The sequence below is a fragment of the Dendronephthya gigantea genome, unplaced genomic scaffold, assembly GCF_004324835.1.
Source record: "Dendronephthya gigantea isolate DGI-Jeju-01 unplaced genomic scaffold, DenGig_1.0 000023F, whole genome shotgun sequence".
Lineage (NCBI taxonomy): Eukaryota > Metazoa > Cnidaria > Anthozoa > Malacalcyonacea > Nephtheidae > Dendronephthya > Dendronephthya gigantea.
This window is the reverse complement of record NW_021163033.1, coordinates 1,086,116-1,104,223: the sequence shown is the minus strand read 5'-3', so window position 1 is coordinate 1,104,223 and position 18,108 is coordinate 1,086,116. Positions and strand designations below refer to the sequence as shown.

General features: G+C 36.5%; 6 protein-coding genes across 6 annotated transcripts; 3 read left to right on the top strand and 3 right to left on the bottom strand.

Annotated features, from left to right (window-relative positions):
• Positions 1-73: 73 nt before the first annotated feature.
• On the bottom strand, positions 74-1,268 carry LOC114522527 (60S ribosomal protein L17-like). Its single transcript, XM_028543233.1, has 4 exons — positions 1,022-1,268; positions 795-899; positions 425-521; positions 74-261 (listed from the first exon to the last, which is right to left on the bottom strand). The coding sequence occupies exons 1-4, from the start codon at positions 1,235-1,237 to the stop codon at positions 119-121; spliced, it is 561 nt and encodes a 186-aa protein (XP_028399034.1). The 5' UTR covers positions 1,238-1,268; the 3' UTR covers positions 74-118.
• Positions 1,269-1,917: 649 nt separating this feature from the next.
• LOC114522603 (FK506-binding protein 4-like) lies at positions 1,918-3,602 on the top strand. Its single transcript, XM_028543339.1, has 3 exons — positions 1,918-1,982; positions 2,364-2,615; positions 2,776-3,602. The coding sequence occupies exons 1-3, from the start codon at positions 1,973-1,975 to the stop codon at positions 3,345-3,347; spliced, it is 834 nt and encodes a 277-aa protein (XP_028399140.1). The 5' UTR covers positions 1,918-1,972; the 3' UTR covers positions 3,348-3,602.
• Positions 3,603-3,774: 172 nt separating this feature from the next.
• On the top strand, positions 3,775-7,307 carry LOC114522557 (E3 ubiquitin-protein ligase RNF126-B-like). The gene is made up of 11 exons (XM_028543273.1): positions 3,775-4,043; positions 4,751-4,806; positions 4,909-4,948; positions 5,142-5,187; positions 5,296-5,398; positions 5,481-5,518; positions 5,740-5,782; positions 6,070-6,145; positions 6,471-6,564; positions 6,650-6,765; positions 7,099-7,307. The coding sequence occupies exons 1-11, from the start codon at positions 3,960-3,962 to the stop codon at positions 7,177-7,179; spliced, it is 777 nt and encodes a 258-aa protein (XP_028399074.1). The 5' UTR covers positions 3,775-3,959; the 3' UTR covers positions 7,180-7,307.
• Positions 7,308-8,058: 751 nt separating this feature from the next.
• On the bottom strand, positions 8,059-11,911 carry LOC114522542 (chromatin assembly factor 1 subunit A-like). The gene is given in 9 exon segments (XM_028543253.1): positions 8,059-8,943; positions 9,357-9,511; positions 9,513-9,637; positions 10,092-10,238; positions 10,647-10,724; positions 10,849-11,160; positions 11,342-11,479; positions 11,628-11,702; positions 11,878-11,911. Coding segments are annotated over 8 exon segments (1,527 nt in total). The 5' UTR covers positions 11,878-11,911; the 3' UTR covers positions 8,059-8,446.
• Positions 11,912-12,086: 175 nt separating this feature from the next.
• LOC114522726 (putative uncharacterized protein DDB_G0271982) lies at positions 12,087-14,355 on the bottom strand. The gene is made up of 5 exons (XM_028543468.1): positions 14,187-14,355; positions 14,007-14,078; positions 12,878-13,515; positions 12,587-12,679; positions 12,087-12,329 (listed from the first exon to the last, which is right to left on the bottom strand). The coding sequence occupies exons 1-5, from the start codon at positions 14,215-14,217 to the stop codon at positions 12,087-12,089; spliced, it is 1,077 nt and encodes a 358-aa protein (XP_028399269.1). The 5' UTR covers positions 14,218-14,355.
• A 334-nt stretch (positions 14,356-14,689) lies between these two features.
• Positions 14,690-17,977, top strand: LOC114522528 (DNA-directed RNA polymerase II subunit RPB11-a-like). The gene is made up of 5 exons (XM_028543234.1): positions 14,690-14,721; positions 17,021-17,107; positions 17,198-17,287; positions 17,454-17,628; positions 17,757-17,977. Exons 2-5 carry the CDS (start codon positions 17,055-17,057, stop codon positions 17,790-17,792), a joined length of 354 nt encoding a protein of 117 aa, XP_028399035.1. The 5' UTR covers positions 14,690-14,721; positions 17,021-17,054; the 3' UTR covers positions 17,793-17,977.
• Positions 17,978-18,108: the final 131 nt, after the last annotated feature.

Here is an 18,108-nt window from a genome sequence, read left to right as displayed (position 1 = left end):
GAAACTAACCTTAAGTGACAAACCTTTGAATGGTATTGTGCACGTTTTAATGTGAAAATCAAAAGACAAGCGATGAACAGGAATTCGAACAAGATTTTATTGAACATTGGGAAAAAATTTACATATCACGAGATTTCATTTTCTCCCTCTTTTCTTTCTTTTTCGATACTTTCTTAATTTCCATCTCATCTTCAGCTTTCTGAACAACTTGTCCTTTCTCGGCAAGGATCATCTCAACATGGCATGGTGAACTCATGTAGGCTAAGAAAAAAAGTGAATTTCATGAGCTTCTAGAGGACAAAACACGAAACTATGTCATAGCTTTAAACACCATGATCTGTCAATTTTTTGAATGAAGACCTACAATTCTCATCATTATTTCTTTCAGAAGTGCAATTTTAACAGATCTATAAATTATACTTACGATTAATTCGACCATGGGCCCTGTATGTTCTACGCCTCATCTTGGCAGCTTCATTAACCTGTATATGTTCAACTACCAATGCGTCCACATCTAAGCCCTATGATAAGAGTTATAAAACCTGGTAACATTGAGAAGGCAGGAGGGGAGGGAGGGGAATAATTATCCTAGGAACAAGGCTTATACTGACAGTGCTACAGACACATATGAGAGGACAATTAGAAAAGGGCAATTGCCTAAAAGCTTTAATTTAACATCTTCCCACATGTCACATTGTATGAGGCAAGACCAAAGTATTGTTCATTTGTTCTCCAGCCCAACTTAGCCCCTACATCTGTGATTAGCAAAGCACAACTAATTTGATAAAACCTACCTTTAACTCTGCATTGCTTTCCGCATTTTTCAAAAGTTGCAGTAAGATCTCAGCACTCTTTTTTGGCCAACGACCTTGTGAGCCTGGTACATTGAAATTCTTTGCCTGTGATATAATTTCAGATGTAAATTTAGACATAATTCTTATAAATCTGTAAATGAGGTTTTAAGGTACCAGTATGTGGTTCTAGTGGTTATTTCAGCAATGGAAAAATCTCCACTTCATACCTGAGCCTTTCGTCCAACACCACCTTTGAATCTTCTGAAAGGGACAATTTGTTTTTTAGCAATCACATCTTTGAGATATCGGTTCGCCTTTCGGATATGCATATGCTTGATGGCTTGAGCTGCCTCCCGGGTGTTTTTGAAGTGCACTCGGAGGTTTGAACCCCGTGCTTTGCACGACTTGGTAGGATTTTCCGGTTCTGTCGAATATCGACCCATCTGAAATGGTAATAAAAAAGGGATCACACCTATTCTTGTGGGGACATTTGATGAAATGGAGACCATTCTGGTTGCTTAGATTTATTATAGTTCTTTATAGTTCTGTAAAGAAACAGTGCACTCTAATTTGACTAAAGGAGTGGATGATACTAACTGCTATCTACGACATGTAAAAAATATAGTGCTGCATGGGATATCACGTAAATTATCACGGTGAAACCTTCAACCTATCTCATTCCCTTCACGTTTCTACCATTTGTATCTTTTCCTACATCGATTTAAGTTCAAGTTTTCAAGATGAAAAGCACATCTATTGACTTCAAATTTAGGCGGTATTCCTGATATATCTTGAAACAAAACACTAGTAAACTATAGGAATGTTTAGTTGAACACTATTGTTATCATGCAATGGTAAACACTTCACGTTAGGATAAAAGTTCGACCTTTATATCCTCACATAAATCGGTAAAATTCTGGCTCAAGCCAGTTGAGGAAACAAACTACGCGATGAGATAGAGATCGGAATGCGATGGAAAAATTTTAAGCGAGATTTTGAAGGATTGTTTACCATATTTTTGAAAAAATTCGTACCTTTTGGGAAAGGAGAAAGTAAGAGAAATGTCCCCAGTCCTCCACTCGATTTCGCCCGCGCAAAAAAGAAACGTGCCTGGGAGCTGGGCTCTAGCGTGGGAAAGTAACAAAAATTCTGAAAATCGAATATTTTTTTGCGATAAAATGTTTTGGGGTGAGTAACAGAGTGTTCTCTAAGGTTGCGTATTCGTTGCAATTTGGAGGCATTTTAGTGCAATTTATATGTATTGAATTAGTATTGGAAATTTCACAATATCAGTAATATTTATTATGATCAAACAAGCCTCACTGGCCCACACTTCCAAGTTTAATAGAATGTTATATTGGTGGGAGGGGGGAGGTACAAATTTAGTACTCATTTGTAAACTCAAGGATTATCACTTTTTACAATGGTGGTCTTTGGGAGAAAATAGGGGGTGGGCACCACTTGCCTTTCCCCATTCCCCCTCCTATCAACCATGACACTTTATATAAATTGCGCAAATTTAATGATCTGTTCACCCCCTGAATCATACCTAAATCTTCATTTGACCAGGCATATCTTTGGAAGTTGGCAAACGTTACAGTCAAACAGTTGAAAAATCTTTTCACATCTCAATGGCAGCACTGACTGCTACCAGTGATGCAAAGGGGGCAGTTACTGTCATGGTTGAAGTTGAGAAAGCATGCTACCCCATATGCACCTTGAAACCAGGCAAGATTCCACAGCAAGCACTTGACTATATTTTCACAGAAGGGGAAGAGGTCTTATTTTATACTGAAGGAGACCTTGATGTCCATTTAACAGGTATTCCTCCATTTTACAAAATAGCAGATAAACATACACCTTCTGCATTCATATCATTTGTCTTGGCAATGGCCAAAGCAAGGTTACTTCCCTGGAGGCAACATTAGACCAATTTTGAGGGTCAAGACCAGATCATTCACAAATACTATTTGATTTTAAGGTTATCTTATTGATGAGCCAAGTCCATTTGAATACAGTACTGAAGATGATGAAAGTGGTTCAGAGTCCAATGCAGTCAGTTCAGATGATGAAAATGAGGCTAATGATAGGAAGAGAAAGAAATCTGATAACGAGGAAGAGACATTAGATAGTTTAATCTCTGAACTAGATGGCCTTAACGAGGATAACGAGAACAAGGTGGACATTTGGTTGGAGAGATCAGCGAGAAAGAAACAAAGGAATGGTGATTTAGAAAATGACACTGCAGCGGCAGTTGGAGGCAGTAGTCTTTCTGGGTTGCTGCTTTATAACGAGGACAGTGAGGAATCCGAGGATAATGATTGGATACCAGGGGGTAACAATTGGATACCAGAGGGTAAACGGAAGCTCAAGAAGAAACAAAAATCTGAAGTGAAGGAAAAGAGAGCAAAGCAGACTTTAAAAAGTGATATCAACAAAAAAATTGACAGTGAATCAGATAAAAGTCCCAGTAAATTAAATACTTCAAAAACTAAACAGAAAAACCCTAAAAAGAAAAAATCAAGTAATTCTAAAGAACAGGAAGAAAAATAGTCTAAATAAAACTATATAAGAGATTGTATTTACCAATATACCTTAGAGAAGGTGCTTACTGCTTATACGTCACACAGTTTTCAATCTATGTAAAATGAGGTTAGTTTTCCCACATGTTTCCCACATTGCATTGCCATTTATTCTTTGACAGCCCCATAAAGTAAGCACCTCTAAAGTATATTAGGAATGTTGTAAATAACATGATATATGTATGTGTGAGGTTTTTTATTCTAGATCTACCGCTTGGAAAAAACCTGGACCAAACTTGAACCATTCATTGTACTGGTCTTCTCCATAATTTTCTGTTTTAAAAAAATTGCCTTGAAATATCTACGCCATTATCCCCCTTAATTGCCAATTATTCTGAGAACTGTCAAGTTCAATTCCCGGAATTTTTTATCAATAAGCCATTCATTGTGTATGTGTTCTCTATAACTTTCCGTCCGAAACTTTTCCCGAAAACGTGCGCAATTATTCAGGGAAACTTTAAATTCCGAGAACTGTAAAATTCGATCCATGTTATCCTACTCCTGAGGGATGCGATTTCGGTATCGGATTTAATTTGTGATTTATGACGTACTTTAAGTTCGTGCATTCAGACTGGCAGGAAATATGGCTGCCGCTGTGGAAAGTTCTTCTTCGAATCAAAGGTATTATTGCCACCAATGCGATCAAAATATATCTCCAACGATACCGGTGAGTAACTGTCGTTCCCTTCTGCATCTTTGGAAACGATTTCCACCTCATAAAATGTCCCCGATTGTCTCTTGTTTCTCTTTCATTTACCGCCTATTTGCCTGAAATCTTTGGTATGTAAATAGTCAAAATAGAAAGCTTGTTTGCTATTTTATTTTATTTGACCATAAAGATAGGTTTCTTGTGTTAAAATGGGTTAAATTTTGGATCCTTTCAGTGGGAAATTTTGAGCATATGTCCATTTGATTAGGTGGTTTATATTGTCGAAATTTGCCTGAAAGTCAATTTCGTAAGAATAGAGTTACGTTGTAAACAAAATACATATGTAGTTTGGGGCATTTTGTGATATATAGTACTTGATAGTTGATACTATACGAAATGTATTTGACCAATTATAAGAAACTGCATTGCCTGAAATAGCTTTGAATTTGTGGAGTTTTTTTTAGGAATTGGTTACGATTTTAAAACTCTTATTAATAAAGGGAATAGAAATTTTCCCTGAACATGTCTTGTTTTCCAGAAATTAATTATTTTTACTTATACTGCTTATCCATATGAAAAACATATTCCTTAATTAATGAAGTTGTAACTTCTATTGTAGCAATAACATGAATGTAACCTCTTTAACTACAGTTATATTCATAATTATGAACATTAAATTATTCTAAAGTCTTTGTGTAATGTTAATGTAATCTTTGCTCCTATAGGACTATACATGCCCAGAGTGCAATTTAGGATTTATTGAAGAGTTAAAAAATGATGAGTATGTACAAACCGATTAAATGAAATACTATACTGAATCCATTTTATTGAAGCCTTGATTAATTTTATTGATTAAAAGACTCATTCTTTTGTTTTGTTTTAGTGATATGGACGTAGATGAGTCAAATAGGAATGAACCTGAGGTACTAGAGATTGCAAAAAAAAACACTACCTGGTTTTAAACTGGTGTCCATAAATAAATTTCAGTGAATTTTCAGTGACCTTTTCCATGAATTTTTGTTGAAAAATTAAAATAAAATTTTACTGATTTTGAGTTGCTTTTTTTGATTTGCAGTGTAGATAATTGATCAAATTTTTATGTTAAATCATTCTTAGAACCCTTTTTCATTTATGATGAGAAGCATTGAGCCTGGAAGAAATGGTATGTTAATGCTTTGTAAATATGTTTGTCTTACACCAGTAATTACATGAATCTACAACTACAGCAAAGATGGCACACTTCACCCTCAACATGACATGTGCATTTCAGAGATCCGTCTCAGCAGACCGCCTAGAAGAAGGAGAGTTCACATGCGAACGAGACCTGGGGGATCACAGGAACAACAATTTGGACATTTTGCAGCTCTTGATCAGTAAGATTATCCTACAAATTCCTGTCTAAAAGGCATGTCAGCCCTTATGGAATAATTGAATTTTGTTTTGTAACCTTTTTAGGCTTCTTCAATTATTTAATCAAAGACCAAGGCCACCAGGTAATTAGTTGTAGGAAATATGATAATATTTATATTGCAATACAAGTGAAAAATAGGGGTGAACAAGAACATGTTGCCAAGGAGATATATATTTTTTACTAAAATTATACTAACAGCCTTTGTTAAGGCGTTCATAAACTTGATATGTTTAGATGTTTTTTGCATATTTTAAATGCTGGTGGTGGATAAAACAATATGAGTACCATGTTTTTTTCCTGTAGGCATGTCTGGTGGGGAATCATTTGGAGCACCTGGTGGTTTCCTGTAAGTGAAATTTCACTCTGGTTGGCAGAGGAAATTACAGAAACACATGAAAAACTGATTAAAATTGGTTTCCTAAGAACATAGGCTCATATTATGTCATTGCTTATGTCCCATGCTAATTGTACACTAATTTATATAATGAGCAAATTTATCACCTGTTTTATACTTGTCAAAAAAACATTAGTAAACCTCTTATATGACAAACTCAACTACGACTAGCAAATGTGCTATCCAGTGAATATTCAGATCAGTGGGCTTGGCTCTGATCTCCTTTTATTTCTGAACAGAAATTTACTCCATATCCATGGCAACCCAGCAGACTATGCGTGGGGTGGCAGAGGACTGGACTCAATTATTACTAGGGTAGGTTTGGACAAAATGTGGTGCAAAGGGCGTTTTAAATATAAAAAAATTCCAAAAGTTTGGCACCAAATTACAGTAGTGTTGCCAATATAGCATAATAAAATAAAGTTAGCAAACTTTGTATACTTTCATATTACGCGGAATTGATACTTTTTCGAGTATTAATTATTCGCGCCTAATACAACAGTATACAAAAATACAAAATATATTTTCCGCGATTTTCAATACTTTGCTACCAAAATTTGCTGGTTTATTGACTTTGGGATGCTCTTTGAGATTATGGAAAAATACGACAGTTTTTCTTAAAAATTTCACTATGTTTTAGTTACTCGACCAAATGGAAGGGTCTGGTCCACCCCCGGCGGACGCAACACAGATCGAGTCGCTACCCACAGTAAAAATTACTAAAGAAGATGTTGGTAAATATTGAAAGACAGAAAGAAAGCATGGAAGAAACGATTAGAAGGAAAGAATCACAACCTTCAAATTTTGTTTCTTTTTTAGATGTAAGTTTAGAATGTCCTGTATGTAAAGAAGTGTTTAGTTTGGACGAAGAAGTTAAAAAATTACCGTGTAAACATTATTTCCACGAGGATTGTATAACCCCGTGGCTGAAAAAGGTGAGCATTGGTACTCGTACTTACTCATATTATACTGATGAAAAAACTTTAACATTGGTACTCCGTATTATAATGAATAAATATTTTATAAAAAACATACAACAACAACATTTGGTAAACCCAAAACCATAGTTTTAGACAACAACAACAACAACAACAAAAATAGTGAGTTTCAAATAGTTGAAATAGGGTCGTAATATCACTATAAAACATGTTGTCTTACAAAAACCATGCTCAATGTTAAACGTATCCTAGTGCTTTGTGATAGACAGCATAATATTGTGCGCGAACCATGTATGCTAAAACACTTATCAGTTATTTCCTATTTTTTAGCATGACTCGTGTCCAATATGTCGACTTAGTTTAAATGGTAGAAATAACATGCAAAGCGAGGAACGTGTCGAGGAACTTTAATTTGCGCGCGAGTGGGCACATCACGTTCCACGCGAGACAATACGAAAAATATGTAAAGTATCGAGAAATATATAGACGATGTAAATATAGAATGGAAACTTTTGCGTTTAGTAAACGAGTGTCCTTGATGATTGTTAATACCAAGTTTAAAAGCCAGGCCCAGGGTCTTAAATAAAGCGCGGAAAAAAGGACTAGGGACTTGCCTGCGCAAAGCCGGTGAAGTTAAGGCCCTGGGTACGAGGTTCGCAGAACGCAGACTTTTTGGTTGGCAAGTGCGTTTGCTCGTCTTTCTTGATTCGGTGAGGTCAAACGAGAGCAAGTGCAAAAAAATCAGGTGATCGATTCGAAGGCAATCAGTTTTCACTCACAACTAGTTTTCAAAAGCCTAGTTTTCGTATATCGTAATTTAGCGATTAAAAAAAGGTTTAACGTTAAAAAAAGGTTCTTTACCGGTTGATCACCGTTGCAAATATACGACAAATATATTCTGCGTGTTTTTAGGGAGTTATTTAATTTAAAAAACATTGTGTTAGAGCAATCATATCAACTGAACTAATGTATTTGTACTTTGTAGTTTTAAATTTAGAGTGATTTGAAACAACTCTGATTCGGTGTTTTGTAATTTGTATTTACCATATTTGCGATGTATAGATTGGACCAAGGGATACAATTTCTCGGGCAAAAAGATTTTATTAACATCGTCACATGTTCGAAGTTTTGCCGCCAACAAACCAGAAATAAAACAACGAATAAAATTGTTAGATCGGACTCGTACCCAGCAGTTTGCTTCGTCGCGTGGTCTTGCTCATTCTCGTACCCAGAGCCCTTCTTACGCGCGGTCCTGCTCTTCTTACGCTCACTGCAGCCTAAACAGTTATATTCTCTCTAACAGTTATATTCGCGCGTAAGAAGGGCTCTGGGTACGAGAATGGGTCTTTTCAAAATTTTTCAATGGAATTTTCTTCCCGCGCGCTCCACACGAAACAGCGTAGTAACCTGAGGCCGCGCCTGGGTACGAGACAAATCATGACTAACCCAACGAGTTACGAGGTGTCCAAGTTAAAGAACTTCCTACTTAAAAACACCAATTCCACTTTAATCAATTTGAAAATTTCCTACCAACGTCTTATGGCGAACAAAACAACAGTTCTACTATTTACAAAACATATATTACGTTGGATACTATATAAAAGGGATTCGATAATCTAATCCCATCCGAGATTAACCCCTCTGGATTTACAAATCCCTACATCGTCGGATAACAAAATTATTCCAGTCGTACTGGTGGCGTTGTGTCCATCGAAACGACTTCAATATCGTCAGATTTTTTCTCTTCAATGATTCCATTTACCTTTGCGATTGGAGCATCTTTTGTATTTGAAAACGATGAAATTATCGGCGATTTGTTTTGTAAAATTATTTTTTGTAACACAGGAGAAGTCGATTTTTCTTTAGAGGCGAAAACTGTCGGAATCAAACCGTTTGTAGCTAACTCAATGTTTTCCATTCTATACAAAGCCAGGATCTTCGAGCCAACGTACCATCGAGGTTTGGGCGTCGGGGGTCTAATTTCCTTGTTGGCAATCGCGGTGATCTTCCTCTCGACTTGCCGTTTTGATACGGTGCAATGTTGCTCCCAGGTCTCCTCGGAGACTCGACTGTCAGCCTTGTTCGTTTCCAGTGTCCAGCGCTTGCGAAAGAGGCGCACGAGTTTTTGAAGTCCAGCCACGCTTCCGTGAAGCATTTTGATTAAAAACGGCATGGCTGCACAAAAGATTAAAGAGAATTGACCTCGCCATTTTTCATCCACATAGTACGCTTAGAAGAGATTTTTTTTGGGAGAGGTACCGCGTTTCATAGACGTAAATTCATGAAAATTATACAGTACCTCGCGAACTGGATAATATTGCAGTCTCCCGTCGATTAGTTTTCAAGCTCTTTTTGAAAAACTTGTCTTAGTTTAAACATAACGGTTGTAAGTTACAGTAGCTGAACGCATTCAACCAAAATCACAAAAAAATCGATTTAAATATCAAACAGCTGCCTGTTCGTCTTCAATTAAGTTTACTTCTCCCCAAAATCAATAGTTTAAGTAAGTGTTTCTCTGATTACCAAATACAAACAAAACAATTTCTTGTGTCACCGACATTGAAAACAATAAGAAACTTCCTACTTACCTTCTTCGGGTACTGGCATAGCGGTGTTACAATAGGTCGCTGTAGTCGTTGGACTTGAGTTTGCAGCATTCTCTTGATGTTCTTTTCTTGCGGTTGTGGGATCAATGCTATCCACAGCAAGCATACAACATGCTTCGAGTTGTTTCAAGATGGTCAGGCATCTCCTCTTCCCATACACATCCGATGGCAACAGGTTTCATTGGTTTAAACTGCCTTTTTAATTCAGCTTCCCATGTCTTTTGCTTCGCCAGATGTCGCTCCATTTTGTCCTCTGAATTAAGCTATAAAAACACAATTTTCTATACGATTAAACAACCATACAACCTGAAGTAATTTGGTAATTCATATATACGCCGTGTTAACAGGGACTCTTATTGGTTTGAAAAACACACCTTCACTAATTCTTCATTGTTTTAATGGATTTCCAGTAGTAATTTTATGTCCAGAATCCACGAATATAATATAATCCCAAAGTTAATCCTAAAATAATCCTAAACCTCACACTACTAACGTTGAAGGATTATATTAAGGATTTGATTAAGGATTAGATTAAGGATTAGATTAAGGATTATATTCGTGGATTCGTGACATGGATTTATTATTGCCGGATTTTTAAGGAAACTTTCTTCTTATTCTTGCCATGCTCTAAAACCTGTCAGCGGATTTTGAATCCGTTGAAGGTCGGCTACCTTCGTGACGGTCCGGCGTCTCATCGGACCCGTTCTTCATTATTACCTGAGAAATCTTTTCGCCAACCTGTTCCATGGCGTCATCTTTACCATCAGCATCTCCTTCGTCATCAGAAAGATAGCCATGGGGTACGAAGAACCCATCTTGGTCATCTTCATCTTCGTTAGGACCGGATTCGTCCTCATCTTCGCCCTGCGGGACAAACACAACAAAGCTGCTGCCAAAAATTGCACAAAACAAACGAGCCAATCAGTGATTTTATCATCCATGATCAAACTAAACGTCGAGTAACATCACCCGTTTGACGTAATTATGAGAAGGGTCTATATAATGGTAACTTCTAGTGCATATATTTGGTCAACATTTCATCGGTTAAAACAACGATAAGATCAGTTTTTGACTAGGATTTTGCTTATTTTAAAGAGATGAGAATATGAAAAAATTCTTGTATAAGACAACCTGGTATATTATACCTGGCCACTTTAAAACAATACGTTTTTACAATGTTATTATTGGCTGCCCTAGTTTGCTGTGTTTCCGCAAGTTTGTATTTCAAATTGTTAATAAAAAGGATGTTAAAACATCGTTCGGTTAACTAACCTCACTGTTTGATAAACTCTCCCCAGGCTCTTCTTCTTCCCACTCTTCATCACTGTCCACTTCATAATTCATCAGAACCTGTTTTATGACAGGTTTAAATAAGAATATTCTCTCGAGTCAGTCCAAGACAGTGGAAAAAAACTGCCAGTAGCTGGTCGAGACTGAATTCACATTTATACGAAATCGCTAAGAACCTACAAACCTCGTCTTTCTTGAAAGGTGTTCTTGGCCCGACACTGGAACTATTCTTTCGCCAGCTACCAAAATACGCTGGTCTATAGTTCTCATGAAACTGGAGTAATTTTGCTTTCACTTTACTTAACTCTTGTTCAGTTGATTCTTTCTGGGTTTTGCTGTCAGAGCATACGTCATCATCATCAATGATCATAATATCGTCGTCACCTTTATCTGTAGCGCGCTGTGCTTCAGTTTGTTCATCCTCCCGCTTGATTTCACGAGCAATTTCTCTCAAAGCAAGGAGCTCTTTTTTCACCTCACGTAAACTAGTGGTTACCTATGGACGGAAATAAGAAAGAATCGATCTGGGTCGCGAAAACGAAGACACTAAAAATGCCTTTCCTAGTCCTTAGAATCTCAAGTAGTCTTTAAATGATGCAACGCATTAATCATTTAAATTTATTTTCTTGTTACCTTTTAGGGACTTTTTATTCCACCTTGCCATAATAAATCATTACCTGTTCCACAATGGTTCTCGACAATTGCTGTCTATCGTTTTCAGACAAGGGCTTCCTGTAGGGCGTGCTTGCCAACTTCATAAAAGGCTTCAGCTCGAACGGCTGAAATTTCGACTGTTTCGGAACTTGCTCTTTTGGCTACAACATAAAAGAACGCAGTTAAGCAAAATTCTGGATCATTTAGTGGTTAAAAGAAATCGTTTAAAGTTAGCCTAGCGTTTGTGAAAGTCAGTGAAACATCTATCGAAAACTCCATTGTTAATTTGCATCAAATACACATAGCTACCTTCGCTGGAACTGTGGCTTCTTTCTTGATGAAAAACTTTGCAAAACTGTTCATCGCCTTCTTTTTCTTTAGCATCTACACAAGTGTCGAGTATGCGGTATTTGTTAAAATGATCAAAAACATCCAAAGAGTCCTTTAAATGATACAATAGACCTCATCCTGGCATATGAAAATGAGTGGCAATGTCTTTGACTGACAGTTATACGGGTAGATATCTACTCAATCACATACGTCAGGATATACTTATTACCTCCTCCTCTTCTTTTCTGCGTTTCTCTTCATTCTTTAGACTGTTTAATCAAAAGTGATCATTTTATCAAAGTTGGATGAGACAATTCGTGTACCGCGTCTACTAGAGGTTGACCCGCCTTCCTCCCAAAGACCCCCTTGACCAAAGCTTAATCCCCCCAACCAGAGGTTTACCCCCCCCACACACACAAACATCCTGCAGACAATTTCTCACTTTTTCTCATCTTCCTTTTTCTTCTTCTCAGCCTCTTTCTTTTCCAATTTTTCTTTCCTTTCCTTCTCATCCTGTTCTTTCTTCTCAATCCTTTCTCTTTCTCGTTGTTTCTTCATTTCTTGTTGTTCTGATCTCTCCTGTTCTTTCTTTTGCTTTGCCTCCATCTTTTCTTTCAGTCTCTCCTCCCTGAGACGTTCTTTTTCTTTCTTCTTTTCAAGACGTTCCTTTTCCAGCGCTTCCTACGAATGAGAAGAAATTCAGAGGTGAAACAGCGTCGAATTTGCGCCATGGAACATGACTCCCGAAAATATGTTTTTCCTGAAACTAGACTGAAAAATTGCAAAAGGTTAATTGCAAAATGTTGTAAAACGTGAAAATTAAGACTTTCGCAAAATTTCACTCAAAAGTTGTTATCACATTTCGGCTGAAAATGTTTCTAAACCAAGTCTAATGCTCTTCCTTTCCCATTTTGTCAAGAGATGATTTCAATTATTACTTTTTCTTTTTGCTTTCTTAATCTTTCTTCCTCCCTCTTTTGTTTCTCCTCAACACTCAGCTTGCGTCCAGGAGTTTTGCGTCTTGGAGTTGTCTAAAATAAAACATCGCAGTCAGTTGTGTCAGGACACATTTTAGGTGCACAATCATTTATGAATTTAATGGCAGAAACCGGGGGGGAGGTTGAAACATGCCTAGATTTTTTGCCCCACCCCCCTAATATGTCATAAAGTGTTTGCTACTGTGTGAATGTATTCGTATAGGAGAAATTTCGCATTTTTGCTAAACCTACCTTGTCATCACTTGATGCAGGAGGAGGACTTGGTGTTTTCTTAATTGCTGTCATTTCTAGGGTATCTGGTGAGGTGTTAACTGGTGAACATGGACTGCTAATTACAACATCTTCATTGTTACTTTTTAATACTGTTTCACCATCATTTTTTGATGGTGTCTTCTTCATGTTTTCTACAATTGTACTCTTCGAACCAGGTGTAACAGGTTTGAAAAATTTCAATAATGTTGCACTGTCCTTTACTTTTGGTGGTATACATGATGGTACCTCCTTTTCATCACCATTAGTTTCCGCATTCATACTACTGTTGGATGCACCATTACCGTTCAACATAGTACCATTGGAATTGTTCACAGAAATACTTTTTACATCGGATTTTGTTTCCAACATAACTGGTAACTGTGGAAGCACCTCACTTTTATGTTCAAATTGAGACTCTAAACCTTCTGTTTCCATTGAAGTCACATCAGAATTCCTCATGCATTGTTCTGTATGACTAACACTTTCTATGGGCTGGTTTTCACTAGTGGTTGTTTCATTTAAGGTCGGTGCCTCAGCATGCGAGGCTTCGTTTGTTGAGGGCCCTGTGGTAGACTCATTGCTGTCTTCTATGACAATACACTCAACTGGTAATGCAACTATAAAAAAATGTGTTCTGGTAATTAACAGATAAAGAGCTGAACCATTGTTGCTAATATCATTAAGGACTAATGACTAGTAAAACTTGAGTTCAGAAGGGGACACTCCTCCCTAGCCTAGGTAAGAGCGGGTGCAATGCACCTACCTCTACAAAATTGTAGTACATCTACCCCTGCCTAAACTTGCTTTTATGCTTGATTATAGACGATCATTTTTTTTATTGAAAAATATCCAAGTGCTTCTACAAACGCTGTAATGAACTATGGCTGACTGATGGTGATAAAGTTTATAAAATGTACCATTGACATATTAACTTCCTTGTTTATTTATCTTCTACCAAAAAAATGTTTCTTTTACAAGGGAAATGAATGCATAAATCTGATACGGTATGTCGTTTCACCATGTGATACAAAACTGTCACCATGAAATTGATGGTGAAATCGGTGTTATATTAAATCGGTGTTATGATTTAATTAAATAAAAATCCTACTTTCCAAACCTTGCTTTAGTCTTTTGCACGGCGGGCTGGCGCATGGATCTCTCTGCTCACTGACACAGCCATCTAGAAAAATGGATGAATTTTACATCTCGTTTGATATCATAAACCCGTCACATGTGAACAACTAGCTTTACCGTGTGTCGGTGTGGTGAAACATGCCAGGCAACTTACCTGAGATTGATGCCATCGTTGCGCCTAGCATTTCCGGGTAATAAAACCACGGAACAACGCAGTGATATTAAAGCTACCAGCAAGCGAAAAGACGAGTTGAAGGCGCTTTAAAATCCGTATAAACGCAGATCTATCTGTAAACATTTTGAGACCACCATCTTCGAGCGAAATTGGCGGGAAATTGTTTAAAACGCAAGAAGATGTTTCCATATTTCAACCTTTTTCCGCCAAAAATTTCCCCAAAAATTTCCTTCCAAACCAGCATATTTTTGTTCAGGGAAATTATTAAAATTAAAGTAAATTTCTCACATTGTAGGACCATAACATGTTTTTCTTATGATTCTTATTTAAAAACTTCTCATCCAGCTCCATTTATTTCCTAAATACCTCCGAATTACTGGATTTTTATAATTTTATGAATTTCGCATGATAAACTCTAAAATATTTCGAATTCAGCTTATCGGAAATTGTCGGAAGAAGTCGTCTAATTTTCTTTCGAAGCAGAACTTTCAAAATGGCGGAGTAAGAAGAGTGCGTTTTGGACACTGAGCTATATAATAATTCCTGGAGGACCGGCTCGCCACTAAAAAGCGTACCAGAAAAGATGGCGGATTTTGAGCTTTGCTGACGCCACATGGTCCCCTTTGCCCATGGTAATTACCACTGACATACCGCGATACAAAGTTAAAAACGTGTCCATCACCCTCCCGATTTTTATGAAAATATTTTCGGTTTTCGGTATTGTTTTCGGCATATATTTTCTCCGCATTTCATCTAAAAAGACTCTTTTTCCCTGTTCAACAAGTTAAATGGAGAAGTGATTTCTTGCTCTACATATGATGCTGTGAATGGCCTAATTCACCTATCGGGAGATTAATTTTTACCTCAGGTAAGCCAGTTTTCATAATATTTTCGTTTTTCGCCTTTGGTATAGACAACTACCAAAGCGTCTGTTGCAGTTATTTATTTTGAAATTAATGTTAAAAACGGCAAATATGCTGCAGAGTGCAGCCTTTTTGATCAATGGTACATGACTTAGTTACGCTATTAAAAACTATATTTTATGAAAAAGGATCAATAACTGATCTTTTGAGTTTTGGCTTTTGAATAGAACTCTTATGGGATTTGCACTGGAGCTTTCACTCATATTTAATGCCAATTCATGAGTATTTTCAGTCAAACAATTAAGATGAATCAATATTCAATCCTCCCAGTGAATCTACGTAGTCTCTCTATTGATCCTTTTTAGTCTATTGTAGATGAATTTAAAACATTAAACATGATGACTGTGTGAGTGCTGATACAAAATATTTTTCTGTCAGATTTCAACAGTGGTTGTTAAAAGTCTAGTATGTTATCTTGTTTGCCTTGTCAAATGCAAAGTCAATAATCATGGCTTAATAGACTTCTTGGCATCTTGCACCTTGTTGATCAAGCTACAAGCTTGATTCAAGTTACAAGATTGATTGTTAATTTGCAATGGTTTTTACTCCCCTCTGGCTCTGTCCTCTGGGTGTACTTTATAGAGTACAGTTAAACTTGGTCTGATCTCTCTTTTTTAGGATGAAGATGCTATTGAATTTGGGGATGACTTTTTTGCAAATTACTGGAACATTAAACTGTTAATTTTACCATGTTGACTTTGTTAGTTATAGTTAAGATAGTTATTTAAATGGAAAATAAATTTATACAGACATGCATTGACTGAGCAGTTTGTTTTCAATTTGCAGCAACTTTTATAATTTTCTGGACAGTTTTACCCTCCCCACCATTCAAAGGAATATTATCATGGGGCTAATCAGGAATTGAAGGTTAATAGATTATAGACTAATACAGGAATGAATAGGCTCAGTTGCATTATCATGAATTCATGAGACATTTGTTTAATAGCACAACTAGTACCATAATCTTCTTGGTACCATATATAATCAAATTTTTGTTATTTACCATAGCCTTTCTTTGCATTATCTGGAATATGATTCCACTCAAATTCTTGAGTCAAGCAGGGAACTATTTGAAAGTGCAATACTTGGGATACAGTAAGATATGGGTAACTTATAGCTATAATGACCTAAATGAAAATATCCTATGCGAATATATCTTGAAGTACTATTACTAATCAGCTGCCAAGCATCTTGCATGAGGTTTGGCCTTTGTTTCCTTGAGTTATGCATGGGCTGATATGCATAAGCATGATATTCTTTAAGGAAAACATCACATAACCACATATTTTCTGCCGGTAACCTTTAGTCGGCGATTGATATCCGAAAGATAATCCAAATTTCTGACCAGACTCGAAAAATATTTTCAAAAATTTTATACAGAAATGTATGAATAATGAAAATAAATACTAAAAAAATAAAATAACGGTTAAAACCTGTCACTGTCAGCTAATCGTACATAAAAATTTTTCGTCCACATTTTTTTTTTCGTTTTAATATTAATTTTCTTTGGCATTGGCAAAACAGCATCCACGATTGTATAGAACTGAAATAAACGCCTTATTGCAACGCTTTGTAACACAAAAATAAATCGAAAAATACAAAACAACAAGGTTTCCAACATGTTTCACGGCAAAAAAATATTCATAAAAAAACCAGGGGGGAAATACTGTTGTTTAGATAAACCAGGGGGGAGCATCTCTTGTAGCGGGCTCAGATTTGAGCCTGGTCAGTGGTAATTACCCTGGGCAAAGGGGACCATATGGCGTCAGCAAAACTTCTGCGCAGTGCGCAGAAGGCAAAGTCCGCCATGTTTTTTTCGACAAAAAGATGGCGGCGAAGTTACCGAAAAATGACGAGCCGGTCCTCCAGGAATTATTATATAGCTCAGTGGTTTTGGACAAAGGTTTATAGAACAACGAAAACAATGAATGCTCCAGCAACTTTTGAAACGTTTTTACTGCTTGATGGAGAGAAAAAGTAAGCGTTGAATAATTAAAATATACAATGCAAGATATTAAGCGTTATTACTGTTGAATAAATATGATTTCTGTTTATAACTTTATATAGAATTACGATAACAAAGGACACTAAGGTTCCAAACGCTGCTCATTTTACTGTAAATAAAGAAGATCACACACTTGGCAATCTTCTTCGCGCGTACGTCTTTAAATTACCCATTTATTACAATCTTTTTGTAATTAAAACGATTTCATTGTCAAATTAAATAAAAACAAGTGAGTTATTCAACACTCACAGCTTCTATGCCAAACTTTTTAGACCTTTTTCTCTTTGAGTAATTTGTACCTTATGTGCATAATTTCAGCCAACTTTTGAAAGATCCTCAAGTGCTATTCGCTGGATATAAATGCCCACATCCCCTCGAATCAAAGTTTGTCTTGCGTGTGCAGACAACTTCAGATTCAAGCCCACAGGAAGCGTTCACAAATGCCATCACAGATTTAATCAGTGAAGTGTCATTGTTGGAAGAAAGATTCAAGGTAATGCACCTTGCCGACTAACAAATGAACATCAAAGCTCATCACCCCCCTGAGAATATGATACAGATGTTTCAATTGATATAAGTGATCACCAGCTGATGTTTTTTATGTACTGTATTGTTTTATAGGCTGCAATTAAGGAAAAGAAGGAAGGCATAGACTAAACATTCATAAACAGCTAATTTTGTATTCTCTTTATATCTGAATAATTGTTTCATATCTCTTCTATCAAATAAAAGCACACAATGCTACAGAAATGAAAATATAAAGTGAACAAGTCCCAAAACAATCATGTATAAAAGTGAAATTTTAAACCTTTGTAAAAATCTTCATTGAAGGTGTAAAAACAGTTTTTATTCTTGTCATTGTAAACTGTATAAATGCATCAAATTCTTCTACTCATATTGTATATTTTAGTTCTGCCCATAAGCTAAGAGAGGGGGGTTCAGAATAAACATCTACACTACTTCATATGGTGAA

Coding starts and splice junctions, on each gene's coding strand:
- LOC114522527 (XM_028543233.1), bottom strand. CDS start 1,237: ATGGGTCGATATTCGACAGAACCGGAAAATCCTACCAAGTCGTGCAAA. Junction 522..794: donor AAAGCAATGCAGAGTTAAAG/GTAGGTTTTATC, acceptor CTCTTATCATAG/GGCTTAGATGTGGACGCATT. Junction 262..424: donor GGCCCATGGTCGAATTAATC/GTAAGTATAATT, acceptor TTTTTTTCTTAG/CCTACATGAGTTCACCATGC.
- LOC114522557 (XM_028543273.1), top strand. CDS start 3,960: ATGGCTGCCGCTGTGGAAAGTTCTTCTTCGAATCAAAGGTATTATTGC. Junction 4,044..4,750: donor ATATATCTCCAACGATACCG/GTGAGTAACTGT, acceptor TTGCTCCTATAG/GACTATACATGCCCAGAGTG. Junction 6,766..7,098: donor TAACCCCGTGGCTGAAAAAG/GTGAGCATTGGT, acceptor CCTATTTTTTAG/CATGACTCGTGTCCAATATG.
- LOC114522528 (XM_028543234.1), top strand. CDS start 17,055: ATGAATGCTCCAGCAACTTTTGAAACGTTTTTACTGCTTGATGGAGAG. Junction 17,108..17,197: donor CTGCTTGATGGAGAGAAAAA/GTAAGCGTTGAA, acceptor AACTTTATATAG/AATTACGATAACAAAGGACA. Junction 17,629..17,756: donor TGTTGGAAGAAAGATTCAAG/GTAATGCACCTT, acceptor ATTGTTTTATAG/GCTGCAATTAAGGAAAAGAA.
- LOC114522603 (XM_028543339.1), top strand. Junction 2,616..2,775: donor CCTTGATGTCCATTTAACAG/GTATTCCTCCAT, acceptor TTTGATTTTAAG/GTTATCTTATTGATGAGCCA.
- LOC114522726 (XM_028543468.1), bottom strand. CDS start 14,217: ATGCTAGGCGCAACGATGGCATCAATCTCAG. Junction 13,516..14,006: donor ACTAAAGCAAGGTTTGGAAA/GTAGGATTTTTA, acceptor ATTTTTTTATAG/TTGCATTACCAGTTGAGTGT. Junction 12,680..12,877: donor CTGCATCAAGTGATGACAAG/GTAGGTTTAGCA, acceptor GTTTTATTTTAG/ACAACTCCAAGACGCAAAAC.